This window comes from Heliangelus exortis, chromosome 3 (assembly GCF_036169615.1).
Source record: "Heliangelus exortis chromosome 3, bHelExo1.hap1, whole genome shotgun sequence".
NCBI classification, from domain to species: domain Eukaryota; kingdom Metazoa; phylum Chordata; class Aves; order Apodiformes; family Trochilidae; genus Heliangelus; species Heliangelus exortis.
Window position 1 is genome coordinate 21802238 of NC_092424.1, and position 19735 is coordinate 21821972.

A 19735-nucleotide genomic window follows, 5' to 3' on the forward strand; every position below is an offset into this window, starting at 1 on the left:
AAAAAACAAATCGGCTTTAATTATATATATATATAATATATATATATATATATATATATGAAATAACAAAACAGAAGTCATTAGTCTTTTCTATGACTTTCCATCACATATTTCAAGTATCCTTAAAGAGCCTGGAAAAAACGTAGACCAAACAGATTGCCAAACACATCAGCAAATACCACCACTCTTATGCCTGCACTTAGGGCTTTAGTCAGGTATTAAATACTCGGTGCTGGCACAGGTAAAAAGAACAGAGATGCTTAGTGCCCCCTCCACAGTTTTATTGGCCTGTCTAACCAGTGTGCAGGGCTGAGCTTGGTTCCCAGACGTGCCTGGTCTGTGAACCACAGCTAGCAAACGTCAGACGGTCACTCTATCATCACAAAGCCAGAGCTCTATGAGTTGCAGAAGTGAGAGAATTTCAAAGCCATTTTTAAAATACTGTACTTCAAAAGAAATGGAAAGCAAATACATCTGAGAGCGCTCTATGGGTTCAGCTTCCTTCTTCCCAGTGTGTACGTTACAGCAGCAAAACTTTGGGCCAAATGTTTTCCTACCCTTCCCCAGCACTAAGGGAAGCAGATGGGCTCCAATCATGCTCCAGTATAGCAAAGAAGAAAAGCATCTGATGGCATCCCCCATCATGAGTCTGCTTTTGTGCTTCCCAGTCAGCTGTGCACATAAAAAGCGACTGTGACTTTGTTTGGCATTTCCTCTGGAACATATGGTGATTTACTATGCAATTTCCAGCATGTATTGACACTGTTCCGAATTGCATTTAAATCCTCCTCTACTACAGGCACAAACATAAATACATGTGGTTTATGTTTAGAGGCATGTCAACCTGATAGCAGAAGGGTCCTGCTGATAGCTATACATTAGCTGCTGAAAGCACTCCTGTCCCCAGTGCCCAGAGATTCAGGTGGGAGGAAATGGCTTTGTATTTTGAGGGTGATCATGGCAACTTGCTACAAAGCAAGACAGCTTTAAACAGACCACCTGCACCCAGAGGAATCCCACGGCTTGGCTGAGCACACCAAATGGTTTCTGTTTATCAGCATCCGATCCTGCTCTGTCCCCTTCTGCCTAGTCCCACTGAGTAGTGGGTTGCATAATGATCCAAAAATAGATGAATAAAATTTGAAAATTATTAGACATACTTAATAATAATAATCCCTGCAGCTACAGCATTTTTCATAGCAGGCAATCCGCTGGCAGGTTGTACAATTTACCATCCAAGATGTGAGTCAGAGCAAAAAAGAGGGAAGTTATAAGTACATCAGTTAAAAAGCCCCAGATTTAGACAGTGCTCAGTTCATTACCAAGATGAAGCAACTGTGACAACTTGATCTTCAAAAACCATGCAACTTTGGAACAAGTACCAGTTTTCTTTCCTCATCAGTAACTTAAGAGATAATCCAACAATTAATGGGAATTTTCTCATGGCAGAAAATACACTTTTTTTTTTTTTCCTGGCAGCATTGCTTTGAAGAACATAAGTTGGATTTCACAGAGTCTGAAATTTCACTCAAGTTTGGTAAAATCAAGAGAAGTATCAATATGAAACACTAAGATTGGAATATTCTTTTTATTGTAGGTTTTTTCTTAATCACAACATGAAGACCCATTGGATTGCCACTGTTGTCTGCTGATCATTATATAATCATATTTGTAACACTTGAAACACTGATGAGAAGAAAAATAGTTGAAGTGATTCAGTGAATAACCTTTTAGCCCTTCACTCCTAAGGAAGATAACTGTACTGCCCCCAAGATTCATCTCATCAAGAAAATGTAATTATGAATAATACTAGACAGAGCTTGACTTCACCTTGCTTTTCAGAAGCTATTAACATTTGCTGTTCTCAGTGCATAGACTCCACCTTGTTTACCACACACAAATTTGGAAACCTTACCAAAAAAACCCCTAGTATACTGAACATATATTTACTTCTCTAAGGAAAAGAGATGAGAAAGACTCAACTACATAGGACATATGTTCAGATGTTAGTGCTTTTGCTTGATGCCACACCAGAAGATGCTGGAATAACAATGTGATAAAGGCAGAACAAGAACCTATGTAAACCAGAACTAAAGTTAAAGAAAAAAAAGTAAATATAATACTGCTAATTTAGTGGCATGAGAACTAAAACTTATTAGGTGAAAAGAGGTCATTAATAGCACTTTTAGAGCCCGAAAAAGTGCCGAGTAAGCAAGAAGTGTGCCTTTAAACATCTTATGTTAGAGTGCATTAAGCAAGCCAGATAAAAAGCACTCGTGATTACTCAAGGAACTTGGGTGAGTGAACCACTCACCTGACGCTGCTGCAGCTCTGGAAAAGCTGCTGACTGCAGGCTTTGAGATCTGAGAAAAATCAGTAAGAACCAAGAATGATGTGAACAAGAGCACTTCAAGGTAGCACGTTCAGTCATCAAAACATCGCTTTCAACAATGGCCTTATCAAAACAGTTAGATTAGTAAGTTAAAACTGGACTCTTGTTTCCCAAAGCCCTTGCTCCTATCTCAACCAATACTCTGTGCACGCAGATCCCCAGTTGAAGGAGGTAAGAAAAAGCTTCAGTGTTCTGCATTAAATAGGTTTTTGGAGAAAAGTCATAGTTTTAATTTGGGCTCTTGGGATGTAACCCTGCCCAGGTTCTAGAAGGTACATGTTCTCTGGAAAGCACAGGTTTCAAGGGAAATCAGAGTGAGAGCTCCTGACTGGAAGGTAGCACTGAAATCATAATCAAGAAAATAAAAGGAGCTTGACAAAATCCTAACAAGCATGAGTCAATGTATTTCAGGCTTCTCTGCCATCAGAAGGTCTGCTTTACCAGTGCCCAGTAAAAAGAGCAGTTTAATTTCCAAGGTCTAGCAGGGAGCTTGTTCCAAATCTATTGTTTGCTTCATTGGAGTATAAAACAAGATCAAAATTAAATCATTTGTCTGTTTCTCTAAATCACTTAGGATATCTATAGGCAACTGAAGCTTTTTAATAGGAAACAAAAAATATTTGGGTTGTAAAACAGTCTTTACTAATTAATATTTTCTATTTTAAAAAGTATTTCTGAAATATTTTCTTGTTCACTCTCTTTTTGCACTAAGTGCACATTACAATATCTATACCCTAAAGAAAAAATAAAATGGGAAGCTCTCTCATGCAATGATTAAAATGTCCTAAGACAAGCATGTGGGAACAGGTCCAGCAACAGCAAAATAGCAACATTAGCTAACTTTACACTATGCTTCTTACAAAATTTGTTTAGCTTATTATTATTGTATTAAAAGACTTTTCCCCACCCAAATTCTACCTGCTCACTTCGACCATGCAAAGAGCTGATTCAGCACGTACAAAAAGAAAGGGACTAGAAACCTCTGGTTTAAGAAGGATTTGGAGGTTGTTCAATAGAAGTATTCTCAACTGATGCCCGTCCCAGTTTAGGAGGCTCCCAGCCATGAGAACTATTCCTGTTTCTGGTTTGTTGTACAACTCCATGAAATACCCTGCACTGAACTGTACTGGATTTCAAAGCAACACTTCATGCTTAAAACAGTTTGAGCTGGAAACCTCCTAATAGTTCAGAAGAGCAGTAATCCTTTTTAAAAGCTTTTTTTCTTCCAGTATGAATTTTGCTTACTCAGCTGGTGCCCAGCCTGGTATCTCCAGCAGGCTCTTCAGTGCATCCCTTAGAGGACACCTCCTGCCACAGGTACCACCATGCCCTGCAGCTAAGTCCATTTAGCCTTTCATACACAGTTTGTCCACACCATGCACACTCCCATAACACAATGCAGTCCTATGGAAGGAGTCCTGCCTACCTCTTCTTGCTACCTGCCATCACCTCTGCAGGCAAGGTGAGGGGAATGGAGAAAGAAATGAGAATCAGGAGACATCCAGATCCTTGAGAGGTTAGCTTTCCTCATCTGCCTCACGTGGCCTGCTAGGGGCTAAACATGAAAAGCCAACCACCACTGACCTCCAGGTGCTTGTCCCAGCAGACTTGTTTGCTCACATGGGGCAGAACACCCTTTCTCCCCCCTTCCTCAGGTTCCTGGCTCTAGCACGGTGTCCCAAATATGTGCTATCACAATTCCATAACATGACACAGCTCGCAGAGCATGAGATGTACCACCTGTCTGAATGGACACAGCTGGCCCAGATCAGCTTCAAAGGATTTTAGAAAGGAGTGGGGCTCACCTGCTGGTGGGCTGAGCAGAGCCAAACACACATGCAGAGCAGTTCTCAAGGGAGATGATGACCTGGCAGGCATGCTCAGACAGAGACAGGCAGTGTGGTGTCTGGTGTGCTGAGACTGCTCAGCACATCCCAAGTGCACATATGGTTGCTAAGGCAGTCTGGGTACTCTGATAAACCCATCAGCACTCACCCAGCAGCAGCCTCCAGCTTGATCACATGCCATTTTTGTAAGATGGGAGGGCTGCAGGATGCAAGGGTTCTGTCCCTTTCTTCAAAGCAGCTTTTTCACTCCTCTTCACGTGTGAAGAGCAGGAGCAGCAGGATCAGTCATGCACCATTTGGGTTACCAATTAAGATTGCTTTTGATTATCACCACGGCACAGGCCCAGCAGCATGACCTGCCCAGTGGGAGGGCTCCACATCCATGCCACGCAGCTTTTGAAGAAGTATCTTGTGTACCCTTGGCTTTAGGACACTTTGTGGTAGAAGTAAGATATGATGTAGCCAGCACCACCATGGTCTCACCTCAGGCTTTCTAGAAGGTACTGTGTTGACAGGCTTACACTTGGGTTATAGGGAAACTTCTGATACTAGGTCATCCAGATAGCTGAGACAGCATCTCAAGTGCAGTAATGTCACTAGAAGGTGGTCTTGACTTCTTCATCTCCTTGTGTTGGCTGCTTTAATAGTATTCATCAGGGATTATAAGAGCACAGGAGTTGTTTGATTGCAGCTTCTATTGGCAGAAAGGGATGGCAGACAGGCTATTGAACGGAGTGATCAGAAGGGTCTTCTAGGTGGCCAGCTAGGGGAAAACTTGGTGAAGAAGACAATTTCACATTGCCCTTTATCCCTTTATTGCTTTTATTATGTCTACCTGGTCCAGGAAAACACTCAAAGAGACTTATATAAAAATAACAGAAATAAAACCCCACAAGAGATCTTTGGATTAAGTGCTCTACATGTATACCTTAAAATGTCCAGTAAAGAAATTCCAACATGTAAGAAAATGACAATATTATTAAAGATAATCTGGTAGGGGCCTTAACATTCCATAAAGTATGTCTTTCTGAACAGCTCTGTGGTGGCAATGATGGGGTTTGGAAAATTTTACTGATTTCAAAATATGGTGAATCCAGCTATATGCAATATTTAATGACAGATTTTTCAGAGAGCGTAATAAGAAATACCTACTCAGTATTTTTTAAGTTATGCTTTCATAATATTAACAAATATATTAGATATCATAAAAATAACAGCATAATAATAAATTTAGACAAACTGTCATAAATTTCTGGAATACATTACAAACCAAAAGCCACAAGTTGTTCAAGTTCCCTTCATGGCTGCATCTATGCTCTGGGATGATTTGCACATGAATAATAAAGGTCATTTTTGAAGTGTCTTGATTGTCAAAAGCAAATGCTACTGACAAAGCACATCATAATGCTTTTTATGTTAAAGGACAGAACTGTTCCCAAATAATACCCCAAATAAAAGCTTTTAAGTATTACTTTTTCCACTTACTCCAAAGAATTTGTCCTTGGACTAAATGCAAATCTTCTCTTTTGGAAAAGGAAGAGGATAATCATTGAAAGCATGTAAGTCACTGAACTACTCAATACAACTTTTACTCCTATAAGACTTGATGCTTGAGCAATTTGAAAAATGCAGACAAGGGAAATGAAAGCCTAATAATATGTTTCTAGACTATACTACAGTTCTAATAGCAAAGCCAATACCCATTTGTTAGAGCCATTATCATTTTCTTCCTCTTCTATCACTTTGTATCTTCATGTGAGCAAAGGTTACATCATCCTCATATTTCATCTCTAGTCTAAACTATCTGATCAAGCATGCGAGGGAAGTCAACAGCAATTTTGTTTTCATTAATCAAGATAATAACTGGCCACAAATAACATATGAGGTCAGTGAAGAAACAGTGAAACCTTGGAAAACAACAGACTGCCCATCCCCTTACTTGGATGAAGACAGCAACGTGCCTCCCTTCTGCAATGCTGCCAAGAATGCTGGAGTTTACATGACTTACTCAACTTCTGTATGAAAAATCAGCATAAACTTTGAAAATTGGAGACAGATTTATCTATTTGGTCAACCTATTAACTCTTTAAAAAGAGATACATCCTAAGATATTTGTGAGGGTTTTCTTTGGGGGTTTTTTTTAAGAAAAAACGAAACAAAACAAAAAAATCACCCACCAAAAAACCAAACCAAACCAAAACAAAACCACAAAAACAAAAAAACCAAAGACCTTTCTAAAAGGGAAATATAATTCTGCATTTTTACATAAAGAAATTCTTACAGCATTTTACAAAGTAAATCATCCAATGTGTTACAAAATCATTTTGGCAGAGTTTTTCTTGATCTTCTTACATCATCTGTGTAAACGAATCACAGAATAATCTCATTGGGTGGCAATAATTTCATCCCCAGAGCATACAGGAGAAAAGGCCAATCACTAAGTTTATAAGGATGGTGGAAGCATATCCTCTGAAATTTTAAGATGAAAGCATAGTACCTTCAGATGAATAGCAAGAAAAGGCCAGGTTGGACTGGCTGCATGGTTTCTGGGGACACATGCTGGGGACCTGCTGTAGAGGTAATTTCGCAAAGTCACAAAGATTTGTAGCAAGGTATTGAGTGTTTTCCTTTCTGGATTTGGAAAAGATCCCAGAGTGACAAAAAGAAGAAATACTTCAGTATACAAGAACAAAAGTACTAATCCAAATGGATTTAGCAATCTTAGTTCCTGTTAAAAATCTGGCAAAAAATTACACAGCTGCACTAAGAGAAGATGGATTTGGACCTGTGGTTACTTAAGCCAGCTTCATATCCACATGCAGAGGTCTTTGTGGCTACTGCTATTCCTACTCCAAGTCTTACATGGACAGAACATTGGGGCACTGAGTATACTCAGAGCAGCACACACCTGTAGGTTCCTGCTTCAGCTGATGGAGATATTACTGAACTCTGTGAGTTTAAGTGCCCTTAAACAAGATACTGAAGTTCACACCCCTTTCTGGAATATAATTGTTAGAAAAACAAAAATTAATGGGAACCAAAACCAAGGGTCAGCAAAAGGGAAGTATAATGACTACTTTCAAGGGGAGATGAGTATAAGTTCCCTCTGCAGTTGGCTAATTTAGAAAAATTATCCTACAAACAGTACATTCATTTGCATAGGGCTTTAATATTCTACATCCAAGTCAGGTATCATATTTCTGTTTGAAAAACTGAATCTGCATCTGAATCTGATGCTATAATGCAATTCCTTTTGAGGAAGGGATAATGCAGGATTTGAGGAAAAAACCCAGTTGCCTGCTGCAAAAAACCCCCAAACTAAATCAAGAGGGGTTGATTCATGATGCTACACTCAAATTATTTAAATAAGTTCTTACCTTGAGCCACAGCCCAACAAAAAGCCTTCCTCACCACTTAACTTTAGCTGTGCCAATAGTCAATATCCAGGGTCAGAGTATGTGATTGGCAAGGTGCCAGATCAAGTGTTGTTTGCAATTGGTTCATTCCCATGATGGCAAAGCTGACTGGATTTCAAATTCAAAACCTTTCACAAGGTCACACCTAGCAGTTACTCCACTTCACGTTCAGCAGTCAAACACTTCAATGTCACACTGGAATGGGCAGCAGCCTGTAAAGCAGGTTGACATCAGACACCACATTGCCTGTGGGACTCCTTTGGGGCAGACTTGAGACTAAGATATGTAATAGGCTCCTGGCTGTAACCCCCACTCCCCACAGTAAGAGACTTGTTCCAAGGAACTAAAAGACTGACTCTCAAGAATGGATACAGGAAATATATCAGGTGTCTAATCACTTAGGATAGGTTGACACAAACACTCTTTGTACCCCCCAGTGTTCATAAATCATGCTGGGAAAGCATTTTGTCAAAATCTTAACAGTGTTTGTCATATACAAGAATTGCTTTGTGCTGTGTACTGATCATGATGCATGTAAAATGGAGTCCTTGGAGAAGATGTGGCCACCTTTGCTCACCTTGGTCAGGTGAGTAAAGCAGAGAAGGGCAGTTACAATAAATATCTCAACATTTAAGCAAGAAAACAAGAATTTTGGGTTGGGTTTGGTCTGGAGCAGGGACTACAAGGTCTCTACACATCAGTAGTAACTTCCAGAAATTTACTCCTTTTTTAAAGTAGGGCAGCTACTTCAAGTTCCATTGGAGGGCTGAAGAAAGGACCAATCTGATCACTTATTATAATGTTTGATTGCTCAAGGCCATAGTCTTGCCATTCTAACTCCACTTTCACATTACATAGCTATCTACGTTCTCTCTCCTTCATGGAGATCTCTCTCCCCTTCATGGAGAGCCTTGAATGGGTTGAGTGTTTGGATTTGCAGACCTATGAGTAAGGCTTTCAGTGACCTTAAAGAAGTCCTGAAGATCAAAACTGTTATTCCAGGAAATCACACCCTTTATTAAGAGTTTGTCCCAGGGTCAGCTGCTTCCCAGACACCAGAGAGTTGAAAAAAATCATATAAGAGGATATGAGGTCATTGTTTTGTCTTTTGCCTGGTCAGTAATGCTCCACAATACGAAGCACTAGGGCATATCAGAAAAAAGAGTCACCAGGGCACAGAGGTTACCAGGGCACTGACACAATCAGTGCAGTTATGATGCACAATAGAACATGGTGCACACAGACAAAAAGGTCTGGGCAGCTGCATTCATACATTAGAGAAAGGGGAAAATATTTGAATTACTTGAGAGATTCAGCAACAGGGGAGTCATTATACATATGTACACACAGGTACACACACAAGGATGACAGGCACCAAGAACCAAGAATATATATTTATATATTTTTTTTTTAAATAGAAAAAGTATAGAAACTCTGTCCAGTCAAGTCATGGTAAGCAGTAGAAGAACGATTCCAGCTTTAGAGAAAGGGTAGAAATACTTTGAATTCCCATGGGAAGTCTCCTTCCTCGTTGTCAGCATGTTCCAAAAGTGGAGTAAGGCACTGCAGTACATTTACTTGTGAGCAGATGGTAATGCTCCTTGCATACACTGATGACAGATATAACATCCTGCACAGGCTGCTCTTCAGCATCCCTTGTCTATCTGTATTACACTTCCATTTATCTAAGGCAACACAATAGCAAGAAAAAACTAAGCTTAAACTAACAACTAACTCCTATAGCAAAAATACTGGCAAGTTTTTCCCTTTCTCACAACGAAGACTGGATTCCCAGACTCTGTAAGAGCAGTTACATGGATTTTTTGGATTATCCTTTTCTCCCCAGTGGTGGGCCAATATTCAGAGTTTCCTGAGTTCCTAGGGAATTAATTTTCTATTTTAAAAAGGCTTAGGAGAGCTATTCTGTGGAATCCTCATTCACACTAAGTAACCTTTATCTATATTAAAATTATTTCTACAATTTAGTCTATGTAGGTGGAGGTGGGTAGAAATAAAAAAATGCATTTTCTTCAGTTGGGATAAACAAGGTGGTATGAGTGGTTGTGTGTGTCAGAAATGAAAGAAAACCCTTTTTTTAAATGTTAAATTCCTAATGCTCATCTGAAAATAGCTTCAGAAAAGCCAAATATGCCTTTTAAAAAAAAAAAGAAGTACTAAAGTAGTTTGAAAACAAATTTTATTTTTATTCATCATCAACCTTGTTAACTCTATTTTTCATCTACTGGGAATAGCTTTACCATATATGGAAAGAGTTTATGAACACTTTATGGGTTTCAAAAAGATCTTACAGTTAAAGGTTGTATATTTTATGGGCTGTTGAGAAAACAAAGCTTTCAGAAACCATTCAAGCCTATCTACTCAAAGTGTGATAAAGCAAACAAAATATTGATCCTGTTTCTGGATTAATGAATAAAGTGCTTAGCCTCAATTTCAAGACAACCAGAGCTTGCTCCATTTACCACATTTTTTCCCCAAGTATTGACATATAATTGGAATGTCTTTCATCAACATAATACTGATACAGTTTTTCATACTTAGAAAACACATTAGGCAATAACTAAAATTCTAATGTTATAAATTCAGTCTGGACAAATTTATTTGTCCAGATCACTAATTAAGTGATCAGAATGCAAATGCACAGAACAGGAAATATCCTCTTACTGAAGAAACTACAAGGCAAATTACAGTTTTAGTATCAGCTTCATAAAAGAATATTCTTTCATTTTAAGATGAGTTTTCCATTTTCAGCCTGGAGATGAGAGGGTTCTGGGGAGACTCTGTAGAAACCTTCCTGTATCTGAAGGGGGCCTACAGGAAGGCCAGAACAGGACTGTTCACAAGGGCCTGTAGTGATAGGATGAGGGGCAATGTTTTTAAACTAGAGTATATTTATTTGGATGTTAGGAAAAAGTTCTTTACCATGAGGGTTGTGGAAAAATGGAACATGTTGCCCAAAGAGGTAGTTGAGGTCTCATCCCTGGAGATATTCAAAGTGAGACATGATGAGGCTCTGAGCAACCTGATCTAGTTGAGGATGTCCCTGTTTAATGCAGGGGGGTTTGGACTGGATGACCTTTAGAGGTCCCTTCCAATCCAAATTATTCTATGATTCTATGAATTGTAATCCAAAATTCACCCCTACTACCTCTTTCATAAATTTATTTTATTGACAGTCATTAATGCCTATTGATCACTAGGCTACTTTTATTTTAACTGCATTTACTAGAGAATGACCTATAAGAATTTCAGTAACTTAATACTCCTTTGGGGAAACAGACATCTTGTTTGGTATGGTATACAACATTATTTCTTTATAACAACTGTAGAGACACTATATGAAAACTTATTGAGGCATCTCAAGTGATGAATTAATCAAATCAGCTTAGAAAGGATTAGTCATTTAAGAGCATTTTCAAGAAACATTTCACTGCTTGCCCACATAATCTAAATTGCAGCTAAAATTTACATGAAAATGTATTATGTCCTGAATACAAGCAACAGAAGAGTTTTGTTGTCTATACTGGGTTTATGCACCAAGGATTTGGTAGCAGGGGGCTGCAGGGGTGGCTTCTGTGAGAAGGCACCGGTTGTCCCCATGCTGGGCTCAGCCAGTTCCAGCTGGCTCTGAAACAGATCTGCCACTGGCCAAAGCTGAATCACTCAGTGATGTTAGTTGCACTCTGTGATAACATATTTAAGAAGGGCTAAAAAAAATGCTGCACAACAGCAGCTGAGGAGTGAAAGTATGTGAGAGAAACTACTCTGCAAGACACCAAGGCCAGTGAAGAAGGAGGGGGAAAAGGTGCTCCAGACACCAGAGCAGAGATTCCCCTGCAGCCCATGGTGATTCAGGTTGTGTCCCTGCAGCTCATGGATACCTGCAGTGGAGCATCTATCCAGCTGCACTCTGTTGAAGGGAACCCACACTGGAGCTGCTCTTCTGGCAGGACTTGTGGTCCCATGGGGAACCCATGCTAGAGAAGTTTGTTCCTGAAGGATGGCATTCTGTGGAAAGGACTTATGCTGGAGCAGTTCTTGAAGAACTACAGCCTGCGGAGAGGACTCATATTGGAAAAGTCTGTGAAGGACTGTCCCCCTTTATAGGGATGCCATGCTGGAGCAGGGGAAGAGAGTGAGGAGGAAGGAGCAGCAGAAACCAAGCATTATGAACCCCCATTCCTGTCTCCCTGCACTGCTCCTGGGGAGAAGGTGGAAGGCTTGGGAATGAATTTGAGCCTGGGAAGTAGAGAGGGGGTCGGGGCAAAGTGTTTTTTAGATGTATTCTTACTTGTGATTCTCCTACCCTGATTAATTGGTAAGAAATTCAATTAATATTCCTAAGTCAATTTGGTTTTAATCATGGCAGTAACTGGTAAATGATCTCCTTATCCTGACTGATGAGCTTGTTACCATATTTTTCTCCCCTCTGTTCTATTGAGCTGTGGAAGTGATAGAGCTGTTTGGTGGGTACCTGGCAACCAGCCAAGGTCAATTCACCACTTTTAGAATTTCTTATAATCACTGTAGAAATATGGATTTTAAATGCTTGAAGTAGGTCAAATCCTCTCTGAGTCTGGGGACTCAGGCTTTACCTGAAGGGCTCCAACAAGCTGTAGGAGAGAAGGAATAAATCCCAGGGCACATCCTCCTCAGAGCACGGGATCTCAGCTAAATGACAGTCACATCACTTAAATCATCCATAGCAGATGTGCAAACCTAAAACCACATAACTTGCCTCTGATTGCTTTCAGTCCAGGTTGTAAAGATGCTTTGCACAAAAATCTGTGATCTAGATAAACAGTTATCTGTTAGAGACAGATAAAAGTTAACTAAGTTGTCCAAGGCGAGAGAGCAGACATAAAATCACAACACAGAATCCACCAATGAGGAAACAGAATAAAATATATTTTGCTTAGGTTGGCATGGAGAAATTCCCAAGCCACAGATCCATCTGTATGTTTCAGTCATGGCCCATGTCCTGGGTCTTCAGTGCTGAGCGACACGCTCCTGTCAAGCATCAAACCCCTCTTTCCCACCAGGACTTGTGGGATTTAGTGAGTACAAATACAGGAAAAAGCAGCAGGCTGTAAGCCTGACCATTCTGAAATAGATCACCAAATGGACTAATATTCTAAAATTATAACCTTTAACTGTTCTCACTTATTTTAAGAAAGCTTTGTTAAAATCTTGAAATTCAGCTTACCATACCAGAAGGAAATCTGGAATACTGTTTTGAGCGGGTATCATGAAAAAGAATTGGAAAACTTGTCATGCAGAGAGACAGAATCCAAGGCCGTGGATTGAATCTTTGAAAACAACCTGCTGCCAACTCCCTCATGAGATTTAAAATCAAGGCTTGAAGCACTCCTCGCTGAAATGTTTGATCTGAGAGAGGTTCTCTCTCTAGAGAGAGCCTGGAGTTCATATCCAAAAGCAAGAAAGTTTACTCCAGCAGGGAGACAGATGACTGCTGCAATCACTGCTCTCTCAAGAAATATATTCTGACCATAAACTTTGGTTTTAAATCGATAAGTCATGCTTACTTTGTGAAAACGCATAATGTTCTTTGCCATTTCCTTCGGTCTTACAAAATCCCAAATAACACAGCTACATCCTATTGCATTTGTTCTTTTATTCCAGGACACAAATTACAGCTGCAGCCCAATGAACTGAAGAAATACACTGTGGTACAACCCAGTGTAAGGTAATATTGGTCACAAAGCTCATACACATGGGAAGAGGCAATGGACAAAACCAGAATGCTTCAAAGTGCTGCCAAAGGCCTTTCACTTTCCTAAAGAAAGTGCCAGCAAATGTGCACCTCACCACAAGTGAAAACCAACAGGCAGCTATCATGAAAGCTTCTCTCTTTTTATGCTTATACTAACCTGGAGCTATGAAGTCCAAGCCAGAAAACCAGAGGTGTTTTAAGTCTTTGCTGGGTAGAAACAGATCTCCCTGCAGCCTGTGAATCCTGCTGCCCAAACCTGTAATGTTTCTCTTACATCCAGCACACTGCATTAAGGACCCTCACATCCATAAGGGTGAGTTTGTCACCTGAACATCCCACATACCACTGGTGTCTACACCCTGGTTTCCCTCTGAGATTCCAAAAAAGAGAGAAACATCAAGTTACCCTGCTTGAATTTCACAACATCGTTACAGCAGTAAGGGTGCTGAGGAATCCTGTTAGCTTCCTTTCAGCTGCAAAACCTGTGAGTGTGACACACAGCCACCTCCAGACACAGGCTGTAGCTCAAGTGTCTTGTCATGCTGGGGAGACAGAAGCATTGGCTGACTCTCCCCCTGCTTCCAGTTAGGTGAAAAACTTGATGACTGACAGCACAAAAAGTTAATGAAAGATCTTTCTCTACCCTTTTAGGAAAAATACAAAGTTTTCTAAGCCTGAGCTCCACACAGAGGTAACCAGATAGTGAAGGGAGGGATTGTAGTCACTCAAGGAAACTGCTCAGGGAGTCACCTGGCAGTGAACCGGCAGTTTCTGAAATGAGAATATTTCACTGGGGTTTGTTGGGAAACTGAGCAAAAGGAAACTGTTTTAACAGCACAGACACAGACAGCCATGGCACAATGGGGACAGAGCACTGGAGGTGTCTCTCTTCAGTCATGAAGTCCTCAGACCTTGAAGACAGCAACATTTCATAACTCTGCTCTGTGCTGGGGTGGGCACAAAGGAGGACACACAGACAGAAGGGTCCTGCCCTCTCAGCTCAGCTCAAAACAAGTGCAAGACTGAGAGGAAAAGCAGCACAAGGAATGGAGAGGAAGGAAAGGAAAGGGAAGATGCTTTTTACTATGCCTATATTCAGCTCTAGAGTTCATTAAGGTCAAGACCAATTGGTTTTGGTACCTTACAATGTGCCTGTATGTCTGCTTATTTCTGACACAGTGGTCAGAAGTGGATCCAGGCCAGCAGGACCAGAGTGAGGGACATCAGTAAGGTCAGCACTGCTCACTGGCACTGAGATGTCTGGGATGGGGAGCTGCATCTCCACAAGGAAAGGGATCATTGGAGGAGACCCAGCTGTGAACATGGTGAAAGAGTGGGCCAATGCTAAAGCCCACTTAAGCTGAATAAAACCTGGCTAGAAAGCATCTTGCACTGTACAGTGAGGCTCAGCACCATGGCCATGTGAAGTGCATATGCACTTCATATGCAGTGTGCATATGCACACTGGAGACAGGGACACCTCAGTGGAATAACCAAGTCCAAAAAATACACTCAGGAGATCATTCAGGCAAAAAAATCCAAAAAAAAAAACCAAACCCCAAAATCACCATAGATGCTTTTCCATGTATTTGGAATCTGTATGAATATATTTGAAGTATCTGCACTTCAACGAGTTGAACACTTTCAGAGCCAGAGATGAAACTCTGAAATTAAAAATATAATTCTGATACTTATATTCTGAAAGATATGCAATACATCACAAATGTAACTCACAGAAGGTACTGGTTCATCTGAGTCCTATAAAATTCCATTTGCAGAAACAGACCAGGAGAAGTGCTAAAAGCAACATGCTGGGGAGCTATTTCCATACAAGATTCATAGCTATTTAAAACAGATTAAATTCCAAACTCTAAAAAGCATCCTTTTAATATGCATTATCTCCAATCTCTAAAGTATCATATTGTCTATGATATCTATCCTGCATTCCCAACAGGATATAATACTTGCATTATTTAACATTTGCATTGTGATTGCAATCAGCTTTTTTTCTATAAAATAAATAAAATTAATAAAATTAGTTTTATAATGTAGAACCATCAAAATCATACTTCCATTACCAATCAACATCCCTTTCCTGCTGACTGCAACTCAATTAAAAACTAATTATTTAAATAACTGGATGAAAATTGCTATTATAAAATGTACCTTTTTATTAGGAACATGTTGAAAATTCACAGGAATTATGATACTGTGGTTACAAAGTATTTTGCAACCTGGATTGGGAAAAGCTATGCCAATGAACACTAAAGAGTACCACTTCTGCAGTAGACATTTAATTCTAAAATTAGGACTTTTGGCTCAGCACACAGTGATGCGACTCTGCTAGCGTTACTGTGAGCTTCAAGAGAGTTGGTCCTTCTTTGCATCAAAGTTTTTTATGTCTACTGATGTTAAAGAAGTCATAGATTCTTAGACCATCTTTACTTCACTTCACCATCTTACCACTTTACTCACAGTGTTATTTTTAAGCATGCTAGTCATCAACACCAATGCTTTAAGTGATTGCAATACTAAATTATTTAGTTACTTTTATTTTTTACATTAACACAAGGTAGCTAGCGGGTTTTTATACTTGGTATTAAGAGGACATCTCTCCCAACCCTCAATCTTCTTTCAACTTTATATTTTCTCTTTGTCCTGCAGGAACTCAATGTCATTGGAAAAAAAAGTCCTATGAGAAAATCCTCAAGTATAAATTTGCTTCTTAGCTTTTCGTTACATCTATTTTCTACCAGAGCTTTGATTTATTTGACCAACATGTGAACAGAACATTCTCCTTTGCCCAATACTGAAAAGTTTAATTCTTTGATATTGATAACATATGCAGACAGAAAACACCATCAAGCTATTTTAATTTCATTTTGCTAATTTTAGGTACAAAAAAAAAAAAAAAAATTGATGCTCTAGGCTTACGGTCTAATTTTACATAACAGACTTCAAAGATGAAAAGGTTTCTACTTTTTCAGGTATAATTATCTAGGACTTAAGTGGCAGCTGGAAGTTACCATGGAGAACTCCTTAGGAACAAAAAACAAATCTATCAAACATATTTCTTTATGTCAAGCATCTTCATATCATAATATTTTAAAGCAATTGTAGGTACTCCTATATGTATATTTTCAATATAATATTGTTGTCTTCTACATAACAAAATCGTATCAACTGAATTATACCAACTAGAATTCTAATAAAACTCTACAGAGCTGGATTGCTGAATATTACAGAGACTTTAAAATGCTATTTTAGGTTATGATGATGCACGTTTAACAAAAAACCTTGAACCATGACACAGGAAGAAAATAATAGAGCCAAAAATCAAGGAAAAATAAAAAAAAATCAAAGAAAAAAATCAAAGAAAATTTTAAAAAATCGAAGAAAATCAAAACATTATAGTTAGGAAAATAATTCCAAAATGTGACTGATACTAAAAGAAATTACTCTTGATAGAATCAGTCATGTTATTATTACTTTTCCATTGTGATTGTTGACTTGTTCCATGTATTAAAATTCAGACCTTTCCTTCTACTTTTCTTGTAACTTCAGGCATTGTCCCTAACCTCTTCTTAGCTGCTTTACAAACTCAAGTTGCAGAAAGCAGTGAACACTGTTTTACACAAGTGCATGACAGTTCACAAATGTGCTGGAATCTGTCCACTTCACAGAAATGTAAAATACTTTCACATACACACAGTCCAGTTCTTTAATAAAACCAGCACTGGAATAAATACTTACATAGGCCTTCTGACTCTACATGCTAGTCTCTTAGACAAGCTCTGACAAACCTTCTCCTAAGAGAGGTTATGAAGAATACCAGAATTCAAAGAAGTTTTTTTTTTCATACAGACAGTCCTGAAAAGTGACTATTTACACAGTGAACATTAAAATCAAAGCTACTTACCCTTTTTCTCAAGTTGTAGGTCAGAATGAGATTTCGGGAGAAAGAGTGTGAAAACGCTGTATAAAACTCCAGCACTTTCTGCAAGGCATCTCTCTTAATCACATGAAGATCACAGTAAGTCAAAGCCCTTACATTGGCACAGGACTGGGCAAGGGTAGACTCCTTCCAGAAGACATCACCAAAAACATCTCCTTTGCCTAGAGAAAAGCAGCAGCATTGCTTTCAGTAATGGTACTATTTCCACCAAAATATGAAAGAACATACATGTAATTTAAGAAGTTAAGATTCTTCTGTTTTATGCTAGAAAAAAAAAAAAAATCAAACATTTAATCGATAACTTCTTCCACTATATTTTTGTTAGTTACAATAGCCCAGCAAAATTCCACAAGAATAAACCATGATCAAAAAGTGTTTGGTGTGACAAGTCCCCTCTACATATCAGTAAAGGTCTGACTTGAAAAATCAAGAAAAGTGATTTATTCTTGGTTCACATTCTTCTCTGATCCTTTTCAAATAGATTAATTAAGAGGAAATGCCATTTCCTTTTCTTCTTTTAACTGGCAAGCAAAGGATTTGTCTCTTATATCCGTGTTGTTGAGTTTTCTTAATCTGGCTAAAAATCAACTCCTGTGTCAGTCAGACCATCTTGTCTATTACATCAGTGCAGTTGCAGCCTGTAGCAAAACACTATCGCACATCAGCATTAAAGTAAGTTTGCCCTAGTTCACCAGATCATCACCAGAAAAGTCTGTTTTTGCAGCATTATAAAAGAGCAGATCTCAACTCTGGTGGCTCTAATGCTCTGCAGCTGGTGAGAGCCTCAAAAAAAAAAATCTTTCAATCCTTGTGCATGTGTGCCCCCATATAGTACAGTAGAGGCATATGGTAACAATGTAGTCAAAACCAAGAGTAGTACAGGCTATTTAGCACCAAGATAATACTGACAAGACAAGAATATTAGGCTGTTACACACTGAAAGAGAGAAAACATGGCCATTTCCTCATAGCCCTCCCATGTTGAAGCCCATCTGTGTGAGCTTGGGGCAGCCAGGGAAAACCTTACTGAGGAATGTTGCAAAGAGGGCAATCTGGGCACTAAAACACAGGGCAAGTTTACCAAAACCTGCCTGATCCCCAGCCAGGATTTCACCAGTTATAGCCCAGCTCAGGCTGGGCACAAAAAGGGAATGTCTAGGAGAAAATCACAAGCTCCTTTACAGATTAATGGCAATTCTTTTTCTATTTTCTGACATGTAATGCTAGCAAGATAAGAATACTTGTTTCTTATCTTGGTAATGAATAACTACATTGTTCTGGTTTTGAATGGTATTTTTCTCTTAAACCTCTGCTGTGGTGAAATCACACCAAAGTACACTTTTAGTACAAATAACAAAGGAGGACCTTCACAATGTCTACCAAGTTGTGGTAGGGATGAAGCAGATGATCCCTCTTCTTACAAGTAAAACTTTGCATGCAGCAATTCTTAAAGCCAAAGCATCAAAATATATATTAGTTTATTGACTTCACCTGGGTCATTTTAGATTTCATTCCCTAAACAAATAGTCAAGAACGAAAGTTTATCTGAAAGCCAAGAGAACTGTCATGAGTAAAGAGGTCAAGAAAACTTCTAAATTAAAGCCAGAACTCTCATCACAGCCCTTGAGCTGAACTTCTACCATTAGGTAATCTGTTCCATCAGAAGGACAAACATTTTCTCTTTGAGGAGAAGCTAGGCCTGATGTTAAGCTACACAGTAGTGCAATAACCTGTGGTTAACACTGATGTGCTCCCAGTCTTCCACACAAGCCCTGAGCAGGTTCACTTCTTAGGGACTAGTTTAGTCCCTGAGCACTTTGGAGGAGCATATGGAGTATTTCCATTTTAAAAGCATATATACTCTGAAATCACCTGTTCCATAAACACTTTTTTCCCTCCAAAGCATAGAGTAAGGATACCTGTTCTTGCACCTCTAGTCTCTTCACACAGGACAGGGAGAATACCCAGAAATACAAGGGCTGCATAACAGTAAGCACGGTGATAATCCAATAGCCTGGTGCAGTAAGCAACTTTTCCTTTTAATGGTAATGACTTTTCACATTTTCAATTATTTAAACATATGCTTTTTCAGTACATACATTAAAAATAGCCTAAGAAAAAAGCTTCCATTCACTTAAAATAGATCATCATTTACAAGGCTTTTAGACGGGCAAACACGTAATACATTCAAAATTGAAGTGAGACAATTTTTATGCACCATAAAACCTGATATGCTTCACTGGGTAAAAATGGATTGTTTGCTTTTGGAATAAATATGCTTTCACTCACAATCTTCCAGGCAATTAGCTAAACAACTGTTTTAATTAACGCTCTGGAATCTATCAAGTATTGAAATGTGCCATTACTGGTGAGC

The 19735-nt window shown here is 39.1% G+C and overlaps 1 protein-coding gene across 2 annotated transcripts in view; it reads right to left on the reverse strand.

Annotated features, from left to right (window-relative positions):
- KCNH1 (potassium voltage-gated channel subfamily H member 1) overlaps positions 1-19735 on the reverse strand; it is a 185413-nt gene that overhangs the window by 59369 nt on the left and 106309 nt on the right. For both annotated transcript variants that reach the window (XR_011725049.1, XM_071739557.1), the window contains exon 10: positions 17327-17523. Coding sequence is in view for 1 of the 2 variants with exons in the window: in XM_071739557.1 (XP_071595658.1) it covers positions 17327-17523 (197 nt within the window). In the remaining variant the exon portion in view is untranslated. The remainder of the gene's footprint in view (positions 1-17326; positions 17524-19735) is intronic.